A 19636-nucleotide genomic window follows, 5' to 3' on the forward strand; every position below is an offset into this window, starting at 1 on the left:
GTCCTTCTTAGAAGAAGGATTAGGACACAGAGAGGGAACAACATTTTCCTGATTGATATTCCTGTTAGAAACAACCTTAGGGAGGAACCCAGTTTTGGTACGCAAAACCACCTTATCAGCATGGAAAACAAGATAAGGCAAGTCACATTGTAATGCAGATAGTTCAGAAACTCTTGGAGCTGAAGAGATAGCAACTAGAAACAGAACTTTCCAAGATAGAAGCTTATATCTATGGAATGCATGGGTTCAAACGGAACCCCCTGAAGAACTTTAAGAATTAAATTGAGACTCCATGGCAGAGCAACAGGTTTAAACACAGGCGTAATTCTAACTAAAGCCTGACAAAAAGCCAGAACATCTGGGACATCTGCAAGACGCTTGTGCAACAGAATAGACAAAGCAGATATCAGTCCCTTTATGGAACTAGCGGACAATCCTTTCTCCAATCCTTCTTGGAGAAAAGACAAAATCCTAGGAATCCTGATCTTACTCCATGAGTAGCCTTTGGATTCACACCAAAAAATATATTTACGCCATATCTTACGACAGATCTTCCTGGTGACAGGCTTTCGAGCCTGAATCAAGGTATCTATGACCGACTCAGAGAAACCCCGCTTTGATAAAATCAAGCGTTCAATCTCCAAGCAGTCAGTTGCAGAGAAATTAGATTTGGATGCTTGAATGGACCTTGAATCAAAAGGTCCCGTCTCAGTGGCAGAGTCCATGGTGGCAGAGATGACATGTCCACCAGGTCTGCATACCAAGTCCTGCGTGGCCATGCAGGCGCTATCAAAATCACCAAAGCTCTCTCCTGTTTGATTCTGGCAATCAGACGCGGAAGGAGAGGGAATGGTGGAAACACATAAGCCAGGTTGAACGACCAGGGTACTGCTAGAGCATCTATCAGTACTGCCTGAGGATCCCTTTGCCTGGATCCGTAACGAGGAAGTTTGGCGTTCTGACAAGACGCCATCAGATCCAATTCTGGTGTGCCCCATAGCTGAACCAGTTGAGTAAACACCTCCGGATGGAGTTCCCACTCCCCTAGATGAAAAGTCTGACGACTTAGAAAATCTGCCTCCCAGTTCTCTACCCCTGGGATATAGATCGCAGATAGATGGCAAGAGTGAGTCTCTGCCCATCGGATTGTCCTGGAAACTTCTATCATCGCCAAGGCACTCCTTGTTCCCCCCTGATGATTGATATAAGCTACAGTCGTGATGTTGTCCGACTGAAACCTGATGAATCCGGCCGAAGCCAGCTGAGGCCATGCCTGAAGAGCATTGAGAATATCGCTCTTAATTCCAGAATATTTATCTATAAGATATGCACTAGCATATTTCTATTATCATCATCAGGTACATTCCACCGTTATGCACTCATGCACCCATGCACTCACTTTATATCCACGCATACTTAAGATCACTTCATTTTCATTCATACATCCTTTGTATACATCCACATTTACTATGAGCACAGTAGTAATATTCACTTTCACTCTATCGGACCCACCACCCTCCTGGGCATTGTGTTCAACTAACACATATACACCATATCACAGATCGAGTCTTTTATGTATTACATATCTAAGTGTTGATTAATCAAGAACTCGATCTCTAGTCACATAATCACATGACACTGATCACATATATTTTTGTAAATAGTGTTTAGTGTATTTGCTCATAGAGACATGCACTGCGTAAGGGGGATTGCGAGTTATAATTATAGATGTATACACATAGATACTATTATTTATCATGTCCCTCCTCGTGACTATACGACATATTTAGGCAAGTTCTTAATTATAGCCAATCAGATGGCTGGCCACACACACCACATTGACCAATCATCATTTGGGCGCATTACGTACAGACTAGGGAAACACCATTGAGTCCCTATCATACACACTAGCGCTTACATCACATCCGCCTGAGCGGGTATCTATGGAAACTAGACAGCGACCGATCCTATTATATTCCGGTAATATCACTCCCACGAATCAAACACAAATTGCATCATGGTAGTTGTAGTTCATGTACTATTAGGACACAGACCAATCAGATGTTATATACAACACAAGCCTCCCTAAATATGGTTACGATTGGCTAACAAGACGACACTGATGTAGTTTGTTTATTTAGGTGCACTCGAAAATTTGCACATGATCGGCTAAAGATAAAATGTAGAAAATTGCACCATCACTTACTTACAGAACACAAATCTTAGGGAAATAGGAGAAAGACCACAATTGTGCCCCTAATTAATAACATTAGTTTAATCATCGCAACAAGTGGGTGTGTGGAGAAAGGAAGGGTTTTATTGGTTTATGTGAAGGAAGGGGAGTGTTTATTGAAAACATGTGGTTACTGAGCCCTACTTAAGGGGAACTAAGACACAGTCAGAGTATACAAGCCTGAGTAAACGGGGTTACACCCGAGAAACGCGTCGCTTTCAATCTCTGTTTGGTATAGGAGATTTGATTTTAACATACCCAGCTGTAATTTGTTACATTGCTGGTATTTTTATTTTGTACAATAATAAATATCAGTTTTAATATTTACAAAGACTGGTGTGTGTGTATCAATCTTCTCTCAAGTAACCCAAGGGCTGTTTAGCCTTTCTCCCCTTCGTTAACTCACAGGAAGTCATCCAGGCAAGGTTTGCCGTTCTGGAGATCCACGGATTCAGGACACCACGACTCCTTTGCACAGCCAGCTGGTTTGCTGATTGAATACCAGCCTGCTCCTAACAGGCACAAGAGAGTGCCTTTACGTTTGTGAGTACCCTGCATCTTGTCTATTTTGGATTAAGTGGTTTTTATTGACCTACACATGTGGCGCCTCTGTTTATGTTTTGATTACAGTTATCCATCCCAGAATATTTATCTGTAGGAGGGCCTCCTCCTGAGTCCACAAACCCTGTGCTTTCAGGAAATTCCAGACTGCACCAAAGCTCAGTAGGCTGGCGTCCGTCGTCACAATAACCCACGCTGGCCTGTGGAAACACATTCCCCTGGACAGGTGATCCTGTGACAACCACCAAAGAAGAGTCTTTGGTCTCTTGATCCAGATTTATCTGAGAAGATAAATCTGCATAATCCCCATTCCACTGTTTGAGCATGCATAGTTGCAGTGGTCTGAGATGCAAGCGAGCAAACGGAACTATGTCCATTGCCGCTACCATAAGTCCGATTACCTCCATACACTGAGCCACTGACAGCCGAGGAATGGAATGAAGAGCTCGGCAGGTGGTTAAAATCTTTGATTTCCTGACCTCCGTCAGAAATATTTTCATGTCCACCGAATCTATCAGAGTTCCCAGGAATGGAACTCCCTTGAGAGGAATAAGAGAACTCTTTTTCACGTTCACCTTCCACCCATGAGATCTTAGAAAGGCCAACACTAAGTCCGTGTGAGACTTGGCAAGTTGGAAAGTCGACGCTTGAATTAAGATGTCGTCTAGATAAGGCGCCACTGCTATGCCCCTCGGCCTTAGGACCGCTAGAAGGGACCCTAGCACCTTTCTTAAGATTCTTGGCGCTGTGGCCAACCCCAAGGGAAGAGCCACAAACTGGTAATGCCTGTCCAGAAAGACAAACCTAAGGAATTGGTGATGATCTTTGTGGATAGGAATGTGTAGATACACATCCTTTAGATCCACGTGGTCATATATTGACCTTCCTGGATCATTGGTAAAATAGTCCAAATGGACTCCATCTTGGAGGATGGAACTCTTAGGAATTGGTTTAGGATATTGAGATCTAGAATTGGTCTGAAGGTTCCTTCTTTTTTGGGAACCAAACAGATTGGAGTAGAAACCTTGCCCCTGTTCTGTTTTCGGAACTGGGCAGATCACTCCCATGGTAAAAACAGAATTTATGTTTACCTGATAAATTACTTTCTCCAACGGTGTGTCCGGTCCACGGCGTCATCCTTACTTGTGGGATATTCTCTTCCCCAACAGGAAATGGCAAAGAGCCCAGCAAAGCTGGTCACATGATCCCTCCTAGGCTCCGCCTACCCCAGTCATTCGACCGACGTAAAGGAGGAATATTTGCATAGGAGAAACCATATGATACCGTGGTGACTGTAGTTAAAGAAAATAAATTATCAGACCTGATTAAAAAAACCAGGGCGGGCCGTGGGCCGGACACACCGTTGGAGAAAGTAATTTATCAGGTAAACATAAATTCTGTTTTCTCCAACATAGGTGTGTCCGGTCCACGGCGTCATCCTTACTTGTGGGAACCAATACCAAAGCTTTAGGACACGGATGAAGGGAGGGAGCAAATCAGGTCACCTAAATGGAAGGCACCACGGCTTGCAAAACCTTTCTCCCAAAAATAGCCTCAGAAGAAGCAAAAGTATCAAACTTGTAAAATTTGGTAAAAGTGTGCAGTGAAGACCAAGTCGCTGCCCGACATATCTGATCAACAGAAGCCTCGTCCGGCAGTCTCATAAGCCAATCTGATGATGCTTTTAATCCAAAAAGAGAGAGAGGTAGAAGTTGCTTTTTGACCTCTCCTTTTACCAGAATAAACAACAAACAAGGAAGATGTTTGTCTAAAATCCTTTGTAGCATCTAAATAGAATTTTAGAGCGCGAACAACATCCAAATTGTGCAACAAACGTTCCTTCTTTGAAACTGGATTCGGACACAAAGAAGGCACGACTATCTCCTGGTTAATGTTTTTGTTAGAAACAACTTTCGGAAGAAAACCAGGTTTAGTACGTAAAACCACCTTATCTGCATGGAACACCAGATAAGGAGGAGAAATTGCAACCAAAAACAAAACTTTCCAAGATAATAACTTAATATCAACGGAATGTAAGGGTTCAAACGGAACCCCCTGAAGAACTGAAAGAACTAAGTTGAGACTCCAAGGAGGAGTCAAAGGTTTGTAAACAGGCTTGATTCTAACCAGAGCCTGAACAAAGGCTTGAACATCTGGCACAGCTGCCAGCTTTTTGTGAAGTAACACAGACAAGGCAGAAATCTGTCCCTTCAAGGAACTTGTATATAATCCTTTCTCCAATCCTTCTTGAAGAAAGGATAGAATCTTAGGAATTTTTACCTTGTCCCAAGGGAATCCTTTAGATTCACACCAACAGATATATTTTTTCCATATTTTGTGGTAAATTTTTCTAGTTACAGGCTTTCTGGCCTGAACAAGAGTATCAATAACAGAATCTGAGAACCCTCGTTTTGATAAGATCAAGCGTTCAATCTCCAAGCAGTCAGTTGGAGTGAGACCAGATTCGGATGTTCGAACGGACCTTGAACAAGAAGGTCTCGTCTCAAAGGTAGCTTCCATGGTGGAGCCGATGACATATTCACCAGATCTGCATACCAAGTCCTGCGTGGCCATGCAGGAGCTATCAAGATCACCGATGCCCTCTCCTGATTGATCCTGGCTACCAGCCTGGGGATGAGAGGAAACGGCGGGAATACATAAGCTAGTTTGAAGGTCCAAGGTGCTACTAGTGCATCTACTAGAGTCGCCTTGGGATCCCTGGATCTGGACCCGTAGCAAGGAACCTTGAAGTTCTGACGAGAGGCCATCAGATCCATGTCTGGAATGCCCCACAGTTGAGTAATTTGGGCAAAGATTTCCGGATGGAGTTCCCACTCCCCCGGATGTAATGTCTGACGACTCAGAAAATCCGCTTCCCAATTTTCCACTCCTGGGATGTGGATTGCAGACAGGTGGCAGGAGTGAGTCTCCGCCCATTGAATGATTTTGGTCACTTCTTCCATCGCCAGGGAACTCCTTGTTCCCCCCTGATGGTTGATGTACGCAACAGTCGTCATGTTGTCTGATTGAAACCGTATGAACTTGGCCTTTGCTAGCTGAGGCCAAGCCTTGAGAGCATTGAGTATCGCTCTCAGTTCCAGAATATTTATCGGTAGAAGAGATTCTTCCCGAGACCAAAGACCCTGAGCTTTCAGGGGTCCCCAGACCGCGCCCCAGCCCATCAGACTGGCGTCGGTCGTGACAATGACCCACTCTGGCCTGCGGAAGTTCATCCCTTGTGACAGGTTGTCCAGAGACAGCCACCAACGGAGTGAATCTCTGGTCCTCTGATTTACTTGTATCGTCGGAGACAAGTCTGTATAGTCCCCATTCCACTGACTGAGCATGCACAGTTGTAATGGTCTTAGATGAATGCGCGCAAAAGGAACTATGTCCATTGCCGCTACCATCAAACCTATTACTTCCATGCACTGCGCTATGGAAGGAAGAGGAACGGAATGAAGTGTTTGACAAGAGTTTAGAAGTTTTGTTTTTCTGGCCTCTGTCAGAAAAATCCTCATTTCTAAGGAGTCTATTATTGTTCCCAAGAAGGGAACCCTTGTTGACGGAGATAGAGAACTCTTTTCTACGTTCACTTTCCATCCGTGAGATCTGAGAAAGGCCAGGACTATGTCCGTGTGAGCCTTTGCTTGAGGAAGGGACGACGCTTGAATCAGAATGTCGTCCAAGTAAGGTACTACTGCAATGCCCCTTGGTCTTAGCACCGCTAGAAGGGACCCTAGTACCTTTGTGAAAATCCTTGGAGCAGTGGCTAATCCGAAAGGAAGTGCCACGAACTGGTAATGCTTGTCCAGGAATGCGAACCTTAGGAACCGATGATGTTCCTTGTGGATAGGAATATGTAGATACGCATCCTTTAAATCCACCGTGGTCATGAATTGACCTTCCTGGATGGAAGGAAGAATTGTTCGAATGGTTTCCATTTTGAACGACGGAACCTTGAGAAACTTGTTTAGGATCTTGAGATCTAAGATTGGTCTGAACGTTCCCTCTTTTTTGGGAACTACGAACAGATTGGAGTAGAACCCCATCCCTTGTTCCCCTAATGGAACAGGATGAATTACTCCCATTTTTAACAGGTCTTCTACACAATGTAAGAATGCCTGTTTTTTTATGTGGTCTGAAGACAATTGAGACCTGTGGAACCTCCCCCTTGGGGGGAGCCCCTTGAATTCCAGAAGATAACCTTGGGAGACTATTTCTAGTGCCCAAGGATCCAGAACATCTCTTGCCCAAGCCTGAGCGAAGAGAGAGAGTCTGCCCCCCACCAGATCCGGTCCCGGATCGGGGGCCAACATTTCATGCTGTCTTGGTAGCAGTGGCAGGTTTCTTGGCCTGCTTTCCCTTGTTCCAGCCTTGCATTGGTCTCCAGGCTGGCTTGGCTTGAGAAGTATTACCCTCTTGCTTAGAGGACGTAGCACTTGGGGCTGGTCCGTTTCTACGAAAGGGACGAAAATTAGGTTTATTTTTGGCCTTGAAAGACCTATCCTGAGGAAGGGCGTGGCCCTTACCCCCAGTGATATCAGAGATAATCTCTTTCAAGTCAGGGCCAAACAGCGTTTTCCCCTTGAAAGGAATGTTAAGCAATTTGTTCTTGGAAGACGCATCCGCTGACCAAGATTTCAACCAAAGCGCTCTGCGCGCCACAATAGCAAACCCAGAATTTTTCGCCGCTAACCTAGCCAATTGCAAAGTGGCGTCTAGGGTGAAAGAATTAGCCAATTTGAGAGCACGGATTCTGTCCATAATCTCCTCATAAGGAGGAGAATCACTAGTGATCGCCTTTTCTAGCTCATCGAACCATAAACACGCGGCTGTAGTGACAGGGACAATGCATGAAATTGGTTGTAGAAGGTAACCTTGCTGAACAAACATCTTTTTAAGCAAACCTTCTAATTTTTTATCCATAGGATCTTTGAAAGCACAACTATCTTCTATGGGTATAGTGGTGCGTTTGTTTAAAGTAGAAACCGCCCCCTCGACCTTGGGGACTGTCTGCCATAAGTCCTTTCTGGGGTCGACCATAGGAAACAATTTTTTAAATATGGGGGGAGGGACGAAAGGTATACCGGGCCTTTCCCATTCTTTATTTACAATGTCCGCCACCCGCTTGGGTATAGGAAAAGCTTCTGGGGGCCCCGGGACCTCTAGGAACTTGTCCATTTTACATAGTTTCTCTGGGATGATCAAATTCTCACAATCATCCAGAGTGGATAACACCTCCTTGAGCAGAGCGCGGAGATGTTCCAACTTAAATTTAAATGTAATCACATCAGGTTCAGCTTGTTGAGAAATTTTCCCTGAATCTGAAATTTCTCCCTCAGACAAAACCTCCCTGGCCCCCTCAGACTGGTGTAGGGGCCCTTCAGAAACAATATCATCAGCGTCCTCATGCTCTTCAGTATTATCTAAAACAGAGCAGTCGCGCTTACGCTGATAAGTGGGCATTTTGGCTAAAATGTTTTTGATAGAATTATCCATTACAGCCGTTAATTGTTGCATAGTAAGGAGTATTGGCGCGCTAGATGTACTAGGGGCCTCCTGAGTGGGCAAGACTGGTGTAGACGAAGGAGGGGATGATGCAGTACCATGCTTACACCCCTCACTTGAGGAATCATCTTGGGCATCATTTTCTCTAAATTTTGTGTCACATAAATCACATCTATTTAAATGAGAAGGAATCTTGGCTTCCCCACATACAGAACACAGTCTATCTGGTAGTTCAGACATGTTAAACAGGCATAAACTTGATAACAAAGTACAAAAAACGTTTTAAAATAAAACCGTTACTGTCACTTTAAATTTTAAACTGAACACACTTTATTACCGCAATTGCGAAAAAGTATGAAGGAATTGTTCAAAATTCACCAAAATTTCACCACAGTGTCTTAAAGCCTTAAAAGTATTGCACACCAATTTTGGAAGCTTTAACCCTTAAAAGAACCGGAGCCGTTTTTATCTTTAACCCCTTTACAGTCCCTGGTATCTGCTTTGCTGAGACCCAACCAAGCCCAAAGGGGAATACGATACCAAATGACGCCTTCAGAAAGTCTTTTCTATGTATCAGAGCTCCTCACACATGCGACTGCATGTCATGCTTCTCAAAAACAAGTGCGCAATACCGGCGCGAAAATGAGACTCTGCCTATGATTAGGGAAAGCACCTAGAGAATAAGGTGTCCAAAACAGTGCCTGCCGATATTATTTTACAAAATACCCAGATTAAAATGATTCCTCAAGGCTAAATATGTTTATATATGAATCGATTTAGCCCAGAAAATGTCTACAGTCTCAAAAAAGCCCTTGTGAAGCCCTTATTTATAGTCTGTAATAAAAATGGCTTACCGGATCCCATAGGGAAAATGACAGCTTCCAGCATTACATCGTCTTGTTAGAATGTGTCATACCTCAAGCAGTAAAATTCTGCTCACTGTTCCCTCAACTGAAGTTAATTCCTCTCAACAGTCCTGTGTGGAACAGCCATCGATTTTAGTAACGGTTGCTAAAATCATTTTCCTCTTACAAACAGAAATCTTCATCTCTTTTCTGTTTCAGAGTAAATAGTACATACCAGCACTATTTTAAAATAACAAACTCTTGATTGAATAATAAAAACTACAGTTAAACACTAAAAAACTCTAAGCCATCTCCGTGGAGATGTTGCCTGTACAACGGCAAAGAGAATGACTGGGGTAGGCGGAGCCTAGGAAGGATCATGTGACCAGCTTTGCTGGGCTCTTTGCCATTTCCTGTTGGGGAAGAGAATATCCCACAAGTAAGGATGACGCCGTGGACCGGACACACCTATGTTGGAGAAAAGGTCTTCTTTTTGTCTGGTTTACAGACAATTGAGAAAGATGGAACCTCCCCCTTGGAGGAGAATCTTTGAAATCTAGGAGATACCCATGGGTTACAATTTCTACGGCCCAGGAGTCCTGAACGTCTCTTGCTCAGGCCTGAGCAAAGAGAGAAAGTCTGCCCCCTACTTTATCCGGCCCCGGATTGGGGGCTACCCCTTCATGCTGTCTTAGTGGCAGCAGCAGGCTTTTTGGCCTGTTTACCCTTGTTCCAAGCCTGGTTAGGTCTCCAGGTTGGCTTGGATTGAGCAAAGTTCCCCTCTTGCTTTGCAGCAGGAGAAGAGGAAGCGGGACCACCCTTGAAGTTTCGAAAGAAACAAAAAATATTTTTTTTGGTCCTTGTCTTATTTGACTTATGTTAAGGGAGGGCACGACCCTTCCCTCCAATGATATCTGAAATGATCTCTTTCAGTGCAGGCCCAAAGAGGGTCTTACCTTTGAAAGGGATGGTCAAAAGCTTAGATTTAGATGACACATCAGCTGACCAGGACTTAAGCCTTAACGCTCTTTGCGCTAAAATGGCAAAACCTGAATTCTTTGCCGCTAACTTAGCAAGATGAAAAGCGGCGTCTGTAATAAAAGAATTAGCCAACTTAAGGGCCTTAATTCTGTCCAAAATATCATCTAGTGGGGTCTCCATCTGAAGAGCCTCTTCTAGAGCCTCAAACCAAAAAGCAGCTGCAGTGGTTACCGGAAACAATGCACGCTATAGGTTGAAGAAGAAAACCCTAATGAACAAAAATTTTCATTAGGAGACCCTCTAACTTTTTATCCACAGGATCAATGAAAGCATAACTGTCTTCAATAGGTATAGTTGTACGCTTAGCCAGAGTAGAAATAGCTCCCTCCACCTTAGGGACCGTCTGCCATGAGTCCTTTATGGTGTCAGAAATGGGAAACATTTTCTTAAAAACAGGAGGGGGAGCGAACGGAATACCTGGTCTATCCCACCCCTTAGTAACAATGTCCAAAATCCTCTTAGGGACCGGAAAAACATCAGTGTAAACAGGAACCTCTAAATATTTGTCCATTTTACACAATTTCTCTGGAACGACAATAGGGTCACAATCATCCAGAGTAGCTAAAACCTCCCTGAGCTTTAAACGGAGGTGCTCTAGCTTAAATTTAAATGCCGTCATATCTGAATCTGTCTGAGGGAACATCTTTCCTGAATCAGAAATCTCTCCCTCAGACAGCAAATCCCTCATCCCTACCTCAGAACATTGTGAGGGAATATCGGATTCAGCTACTAAAGCGTCAGAAGGCTCAGGATTTGTTCTTAACCCAGAGCTACTGCGCTTCCCTTGCAACCCTGGCAGTTTAGATAAAACCTCTGTGAGGGTAGTATTCATAACTGAAGCCATATCTTGCAAGGTGAAAGAATTAGGTGCACTAGAAGTACTTGGCGTTGCTTGTGCGGGCGTAACTGGTTGTGACACTTGGGGAGAACTAGATGGCGAAACCTGATTTCATTCTGTCTGAGAATCATTTAATGCCAAATTCTTATAAGTCAAAATATGCTGTTTGCAATCTATAGACATATCAGTACAATTGGGACACATTCTTAGAGGGGGTTCCACAATGGCTTCTAAACAAATTGAACAATGAGTTTCCTCAGTGTCAGACATGTTTAACAGGCTAGTAATGAAGCAAGCAAGCTTGGAAAACACTTTATTTAATGAAAAAAACACAATTTGCAAAAACGGTACAGTACCTTTAAGAGAAAAAAGGTATACACAAACTGCAAAACAGGTTAAAATTGCTTCAAAAATTATGAAATTTTAACAGTGTACCCACTAAGCTTTAGAAGGATTGCACCACAAGTAAATAAGCAATAAAGCCCCAAATGAAAAAAAACGGATTGATAATTGTCTAAAACCGGTTAAACACCGCTATAAGCACCTTGCCACAGCTCTGCTGTGGCCCTGCCTGCCCTTAGGAAGCGATAATATGGGGTTTAAAGCTTCAATTAGTCCCTCAGAAGACTATCAGGACCTCAGGAGAAGTTGCTTGCTGCTTGTAAATGTAGGCCCCGCCCACCTCACTCAATGTTGCTGGGGCCTACACAAAACTAACAAACCCTGCCTGAAAGTCATGTGGGTTATAAACAACCCCAAAGAACCCTCAAGCAAATGTCCCATAAAACAGAAAACGTTACTCCCAGACACAAAAACGTTTGTCCCAAATTCACATAAACTGAGTGCCCACAAAAAATTAACCCTTTATGCAAGCTAGTAAAAACCTCTGATAACACTAGGATTACTGCTTACCCTTCCCCTAATGGGGACACTGTCAGCCTTTCTGAGTTAACACAGTCTCTGCAGAAAATATGACTGAACATACCTCATTGCTGTATAGCAAGAAACCGTTCCTCACACTGAAGTTTTCCTGTACTCCTCAGCTTCTGTGGGAACAGCAGTGGACCTTAGTTACAAATGCTAAGATCATCCTCCTCCAGGCAGAAATCTTCATCTATGTCCTGCCTGAGAGTAAATAGTACAACACCGGTACCATTTAAAAATAACAAACACTTGATTGAAGATAAAATAAAACTAACAGTTTAACACCTCTTCTCTTTACTCTTCCTGCTTAGAGCCAGCAAAGAGAATAACTGGGGGGTGGAGTTAAGGGGGGAGCTATATAGACAGCTCTGCTGTGGTGCTCTCCTTTGCTACTTCCTGTCAGGAAGGACAATATCCCACAAGTTAGGATGACTCAGTACATCTTGCAAAAGAAACAGTATTTTAGGACTCATGGCACATAGCACTTGAAAACAGTAAAATCTGAACTGACCATTTACCGTTGTTTGAAGGCGGGAGAGCAGCCAACGCCTCAGAAACTGCAGCCTTAATACAAATCTTCACAGTAGGTGACACCACATCAGCAATTTGCTGTAATGAATAAACAGTAGGTGCATTAGTGCCCAGAGAAAAAAGCATTAGATAGGTCTAATTGCATTAAAAAAATCTAAACATGAGCCACATAACTGAGCTGGAGAAAGCACTTCAGCTTTCTTACAATAAGAACACCTAATAATGGTAGAAAACATAATTTATGCTTACCTGATAAATTTATTTCTCTTGTAGTGTGTTCAGTCCACGGGTCATCCATTACTTATGGGATATATTCTCCTTCCCAACAGGAAGTTGCAAGAGGATCACCCAAGCAGAGCTGCTATATAGCTCCTCCCCTCACATGTCATATCCAGTCATTCGACCGAAACAAGACGAGAAAGGAGAAACTATAGGGTGCAGTGGTGACTGGAGTTTTAATTAAAATTTAGAACTGCCTCAAAAAAAGACAGGGCGGGCCGTGGACTGAACACACTACAAGAGAAATAAATTTATCAGGTAAGCATAAATTATGTTTTCTCTTGTTAAGTGTGTTCAGTCCACGGGTCATCCATTACTTATGGGATACCAATACCAAAGCTAAAGTACACGGATGATGGGAGGGACAAGGCAGGAACATTAAACAGAAGGAACCACTGCCTGTAGAACCTTTCTCCCAAAAACAGCCTCCGAAGAAGCAAAAGTGTCAAATTTGTAAAATTTGGAAAAGGTATGAAGTGAAGACCAAGTTGCAGCCTTGCAAATCTGTTCAACAGAGGCCTCATTCTTAAAGGCCCAGGTGGAAGCCACAGCTCTAGTGGAATGAGCTGTAATTCTTTCAGGAGGCTGCTGTCCAGCAGTCTCATAGGCTAAACGTATTATGCTACGAAGCCAAAAAGAGAGAGAGGTGGCCGAAGCCTTTTGACCTCTCCTCTGACCAGAATAAACGACAAACAGAGAAGAAGTTTGCTGAAAATCCTTAGTTGCCTGTAAGTAGAACTTCAGGGCACGGACTACGTCCAGATTATGCAAAAGACGTTCCCTTCTTTGAAGAAGGATTAGGACATAATGATGGAACAACGATCTCTTGATTGATATTCCTGTTAGAAACAACCTTAGGTAAAAACCCAGGTTTAGTACGCAGAACTACCTTGTCTGAATGGAAAATCAGATAAGGAGAATCTCAATGTAAGGCAGATAACTCAGAGACTCTTCGAGCCGAGGAAATAGCCATCAAAAACAGAGCTTTCCAAGATAAAAGCTTAATATCAATGTAATGAAGGGGTTCAAACGGAACACCCTGAAGAACTTTAAGAACCAAGTTTAAGCTCCACGGAGGAGCAACAGTTTTAAACACAGGCTTAATCCTAGCCAAAGCCTGACAAAAAGCCTGGACGTCTGGATTCTCTGCCAGACGTTTGTGTAAAAGAATAGACAGAAATCTGTCCCTTTAACGAACTAGCGGATAAACCCTTTTCTAAACCTTCTTGTAGAAAAGCCAATATCCTAGGAATCCTAACCTTACTCCATGAGTAACTCTTGGATTCACACCAATATAAATATTTACGCCATATCTTATGGTAAATTTTTCTGGTAACAGGTTTCCGAGCCTGTATTAATGTATCAATAACCAACTCCGAAAAACCACGCTTTGATAGAATCAAGCGTTCAATCAGCCTCAGAGAAATTAGGCTTGGATGGTTGAAAGGACCCTGAATTAGAAGGTCCTGCCTCAGATTCAGAGACCATGGTGGACAGGACGACATGTCCACTAGGTCTGCATACCAGGTCCTGCGTGGCCACGCAGGCGCTATCAGAATCACCAATGCTCTCTCCTGTTTGATCCTGGCAATCAGTCGAGGTAGCAACGGAAATGGTGGAAACACATAAGCCATGTTGAAAACCCAAGGGGCTGCTAGTGCATCTACCAGCACCGCTCCCGGGTCCCTGGACCTGGATCTGTAACAAGGAAGCTTAGCGTTCTGGCGAGATGCCATGAGATCCAGCTCTGGTTCGCCCCAACGAAGAATCAGTTGAGCAAACACCTCCGGGTGAAGTTCCCACTCCCCCGGATGAAAGGTCTGGCGACTTAGAAAGTCCGCCTCCCAGTTCTCCACGCCTGGGATGTAGATCGCTGACAGGTGACAAGAGTGAGACTCTGCCCAGCGAATTATCTTCGAGACTTCCAACATCGCTAGGGAACTCCTGGTTCCCCCTTGATGATTGATGTAAGCCACAGTCGTGATGTTGTCCGACTGAAATCTGATGAACCTCAGTGTTGCTAACTGAGGCCAAGCTAGAAGAGCATTGAATATTGCTTTTAATTCCAGAATGTTTATTGGGAGGAGTTTCTCCTCCTGAGTCCACGATCCCTGAGCCTTCAGGGAGTTCCAGACTGCAGCCCAGCCTAGTAGGCTGGCATCTGTTGTTACAATCGTCCAATCTGGTCTGCGAAAAGTCATTCCTTTGGACAAATGAACCCGCGACAACCACCAGAGAAGAGCATCTCTGGCCTCCTGGTCCAGATTTAGTAAAGGGGACAGATCTGAGTAATCCCCATTCCACTGACTTAGCATGCATAGTTGCAGCGGTCTGAGATGCAGGCGCGCAAATAGCACTATGTCCATTGCCGCGACCATTAAGCCGATTACTTCCATGCACTGAGCTACTGATGGGCTTGGAATGGAATGAAGGACACGGCAAGCATTTAGGATTTTTGATAACCTGGACTCCGTCAGGTAAATCTTCATCTCTACAGAATCTATAAGAGTCCCTAGAAAATAACTCAACTGCGCATACATTTATCAGCCTGATACCAGTCGCTACTACTGCATTAAAGGCTGTACTTACATCATATGGGTAACAGCAGTGTTTTCTTAGTCAATTCCATTCCTAGAAAATATTACTGCACATACCTCATTTGCGGGGGACCCCGCATGCTATTCCCTTTTCAGAAGTTACCCCACTCCTCAGAATGTGCGAGAACAGCCAGTGGATCTTAGTTACGTCTGCTAAGATCATAGAAAACGCAGGCAGATTCTTCTTCTAAAAACTGCCTGAGAGAAAAAACAGCACACTCCGGTGCCATTTAAAATAATAAACGTTTGATTGAAGAATAATTAGGTAAAAAACTCCTATCTCCTCTCGCGACCTCCTTCTTTGTTGAGACTTGCAAGAGAATGACTGGATATGACATGTGAGGGGAGGAGCTATATAGCAGCTCTGCTTGGGTGATCCTCTTGCAACTTCCTGTTGGGAAGGAGAATATATCCCATAAGTAATGGATGACCCGTGGACTGAACACACTTAACAAGAGAAATATGTTTAGGAAACTCAGTTTCTTGGGTACATTTAGGGACAGAATCCAGCTGCTCCATTATATCATGTGGCAAAACAAGGCAAAAAACACTATAACCCCCTTAAAAAGCTCTTGAGGAATAGAAACCACTCATAGGTACAAGGCGCGCTAAGCCGAACTGCAAAACAAATCAGAAGTAATTAAATAGAATCCGAAGAGAGGTGCACGCAGAAAAAAACAAACTGACAACTAAAAAAGGGATTTTGAACGTGCATAAAAACAAACGTGCGCTAACATGACGTGCGTAAACCAGCCGATGCGCAATTAAGCTATAGAAAGACTAAAAGGGATGTGCACTAACCCGACAAGCTTTAACCAGACATGTGCAACCCCGACTTTTAAAAAAATAACAACTAAGCACACACAAAAAAAAAAGCCGACACACGCAAAACAGCAAGGTGAATAGTGAAAAGGATCTGTCCCAGGGCCATATATATTAGCAAATATATAAATAATGTTAAACGTGCCCAAAACATAGCTATATGAGTGTTTAGATATTAATAAAAAGATACTTACCAATAGACACTCGTCCACTAGCAAACAAGAAGCAGACAGCCAAACCAGTACTGAAACATACCAGCCGAGGATATGGAATAAGAGTATATTGTAGATCCATAAAGGGAGGCAAAAGGCAAGTCCCTGCAACCAATTTTGAGGGTTTATAAAAAAATTCCCATGAGGTGAAAAAAGAATCACAAACCATACCCCATATACATCCCTCTGACAAGCACTGTACTCAGAGGGGAAAAGCGGTTTTAATATAGACTGAAAACCAACCCTGCACTCTGAAGAATCAAATGTACATCTTCATTCTTCAACTACCTCCAGTGGAGGCAAAATAAAGGTATATATGAGCAGTTTTATAGAGCTCTTGGAGTTTTGGAATATTTGCCTCCTCCTAGTGTAGAGAAGAGTAATTTTCAAGAGTAATGGATCGTGGACTCTCACCACCTGTATGAAAGAAATATAAGGTAACCTTGCAAAAGTGGTGTATAAGTTTCTCTTAGTAAAGGTATGGAGACATACAGCTAAAAGTGTAACATTCATTATTCACACAACCATGAAGTAACATGAAACTTTAGACTATCCAGATCAGCAAATACTCCATCTAGCTGAGGATCCACCAGCTTGAACCCTATAGAATCAAGCTGGGTAAGTGAAAGTATGGAAGAGTTCCCTCAGTGTGTTAGCAACAGTCCATAATTTCCAAAGAAATCCCTTAGGTATACCCTCTAAACTGTACATGGCTGTCTCCACAGAGTTTAAGGTCACCATTAGTGGTAAGAGGTGGTTAATCCTTGCAGTATCCAGCAGACTGTACTGTGAGAGGTCAAACTAACCTTATTCATCAGTACAAAACAACAAATTGTTCCGTATGGTGTAGAGCTCATCCTAGCTAACTTGACTCCCAACAACCAGAAAGAAAGAGGTATATGTGAGAAAAGTAGTCCAAAACACTAAGAGCCTGATGATAAATCTCTCTGCTCTGGTGAGATTATCTCGTTAGTACTAAGATCCCTCGTTAGTACTGTGAGGTTCTTCAAAGATTTTTAGAAAGGCAAATTTTACTTTGATAGGGGTTTATCTCACTTTGCAGTATTCTGGATATAATGGAGAGACACGTATATCACAATCTAATGCTCCAAAAGAGACCACAAAGATTTTCCCTGATTTCTCTCCATGCCTGTGAGTTACTGATAATTAGACACTGTATGTCCACCCATAATAAATACGGTTTTATAAGTGTGGGATAAATCTATTGTTGACGTGTACTAGCTCTACATAATGAAATATAAAGAAAATGATGTAAGGAAAAAAGCTAACAATCTACATTAGTTTTGTAAATAAGCATCAAACACAAGATACTGCAATTAAAGTAAAAACACAAAAATAAGTAAAACACTAACCTTGTTAACTCTTCTAGCAGCTGAGTGTGATCAGGTGGAAAAAACTTCACAACAAATTTCAGAGTAACATTCTTTGGCCCTGCAATATTATATGGAAACAAATAAATTCACAGAAAAATAAAGACACATCTAGCAAAATATATTTAAACCATATACTCACTTCTTATTTGTTTTATGATGGGTTTTATAAGGTCCAGCCATACCTGAAAAAAAAAATACTTTCATAATAATCTAAATTCATAGTATATACATATACAGTTCATTTTTTATATACATATACAGTGCATTTTCAGGAAATCAGAATACAAGTAAAATGTAGTTAATGCTGATTAGAATATTTAAAGTCTTATCTTTACAATATTGTAATGTTAATGTCAACACTGAAAATAGTGATTTCACAATCTAGTAGCTTTTGATCTGCGCACCTAAGTTAGGCACTTTTTTAGATACTGACATTTCCATACCATCTTTTACCAGCTAAGGGCATACAAGTATCAGAGCTCCCAGGTGTGTAGGAATGCTTCATAATAATGCACAATATTTAAAGGGACAGTCTAGTCAAAATTAAACTTTCATTATTAAGATAGGACTTGTAATTTTAATCAACTTTCCAATTTACTTTTATCATCAAATTTGCTTTTTTTCTCTTGGTATTCTTAGTTGAAACTAAACCTAGGCAGACTCGTATGCTAATTTCTAAGCCCTTGAAGACTGCCTCTAATCACATGCTTTTTAAAATCCTTTTCAACACAAAGAGACAGAAAGTACATATAGGTCATATAGATAACACTGTGTTCAGGCACAGGGAGTTATTTAAGATTTAGCACATTGCAATGCTAAAATGCAAGACAATAGATAATAAACAGTTACAGTCATGTGATCAGGTGGCTGGAAGAAGGTTCCTAGATACAAGGTAATCACAGAGGTAAAAAGTACATTAATATAACTGTGTTGGTTATGCAAAACTGGGGAATGGATAATAAAGGGATTATCTATCTTTTAAAGCAATAACAATTATATTGTAGACTGTCCCTTTAAGAGGGACAGTCAACACCAAATTGTTATTGTTTATAAATAGAGAACGCCTTTACTACCCATTCCCCAGCTTTGCACAAGCAACATTGTTATATTAATATACTTTATAATCTTTAAACTAGTGATGCACCGAAATAGAAATTCTGTGCCGAAACCGATCCCGAAATCCAGGATGCACTTGGCCGAAAACCGAAACCGAAAATGGCTTTTTTCAAATTATTTTAAAATATTTTTTTTGCATAATTAGACAATTTAATGAATGAATCTAAATTGAAAAACTACAAGCCAAGTAAAATAACAACAAATTTTTTATTAAAAGTAGCACACTAGGGGGGCGGAGCCGGCTAGAGACAAGATCAGACGTGTGTTCATAGAGCTCCTGGAGCCCATAAAGTTTATAATCCTAGTAACCTGCTTTTATAGCTCAGAATCTGCTCAAGTTTGCTACCTCATCAGCTAACATCTGACTGGGCTCTCGGCTGGGACCCTCTCCCTGTTTGATGACTTTTATCCCACTTCTGGGCACAGCGCAACACCCCCGTAGCCTCCATTAGCCCAGCTTCTGTCATTAGCCCAGCTTCTGTCATTAGCCCCGAGGACCGGCTCTACACTACCGCGTTAGCGGAGGCCTTTCAACCTCTCCAGCAGCTCACCTGAATAATCACTGGCCTTCGAAAGACCTCTTTGATCAGCCTTAGAAGAAACGGATCGGCGGTAAAAAGGCGCGAACGGCGCCATTACCTGTGACGTCACTGGGCCGCGATCTTGCAGTGCAACGCTACCGCCGGAGTTCACCCTCCCGGCGGGCTAATTACCTGATTGTAGCTACCGGGT

General features: G+C 42.6%; 1 protein-coding gene across 1 annotated transcript in view; it reads right to left on the minus strand.

The window, feature by feature from the left end:
- FARP1 (FERM, ARH/RhoGEF and pleckstrin domain protein 1) overlaps window positions 1-19636 on the minus strand; it is a 637651-nt gene that overhangs the window by 214674 nt on the left and 403341 nt on the right. The window contains exons 4-5 of the mRNA XM_053707824.1: window positions 17928-17970; window positions 17768-17846 (exon numbers count right to left, since the gene is read on the minus strand). Coding sequence (XP_053563799.1) covers window positions 17768-17846; window positions 17928-17970 — 122 coding nt within the window. The remainder of the gene's footprint in view (window positions 1-17767; window positions 17847-17927; window positions 17971-19636) is intronic.

The sequence above is a fragment of the Bombina bombina genome, chromosome 3, assembly GCF_027579735.1.
Source record: "Bombina bombina isolate aBomBom1 chromosome 3, aBomBom1.pri, whole genome shotgun sequence".
NCBI lineage: Eukaryota > Metazoa > Chordata > Amphibia > Anura > Bombinatoridae > Bombina > Bombina bombina.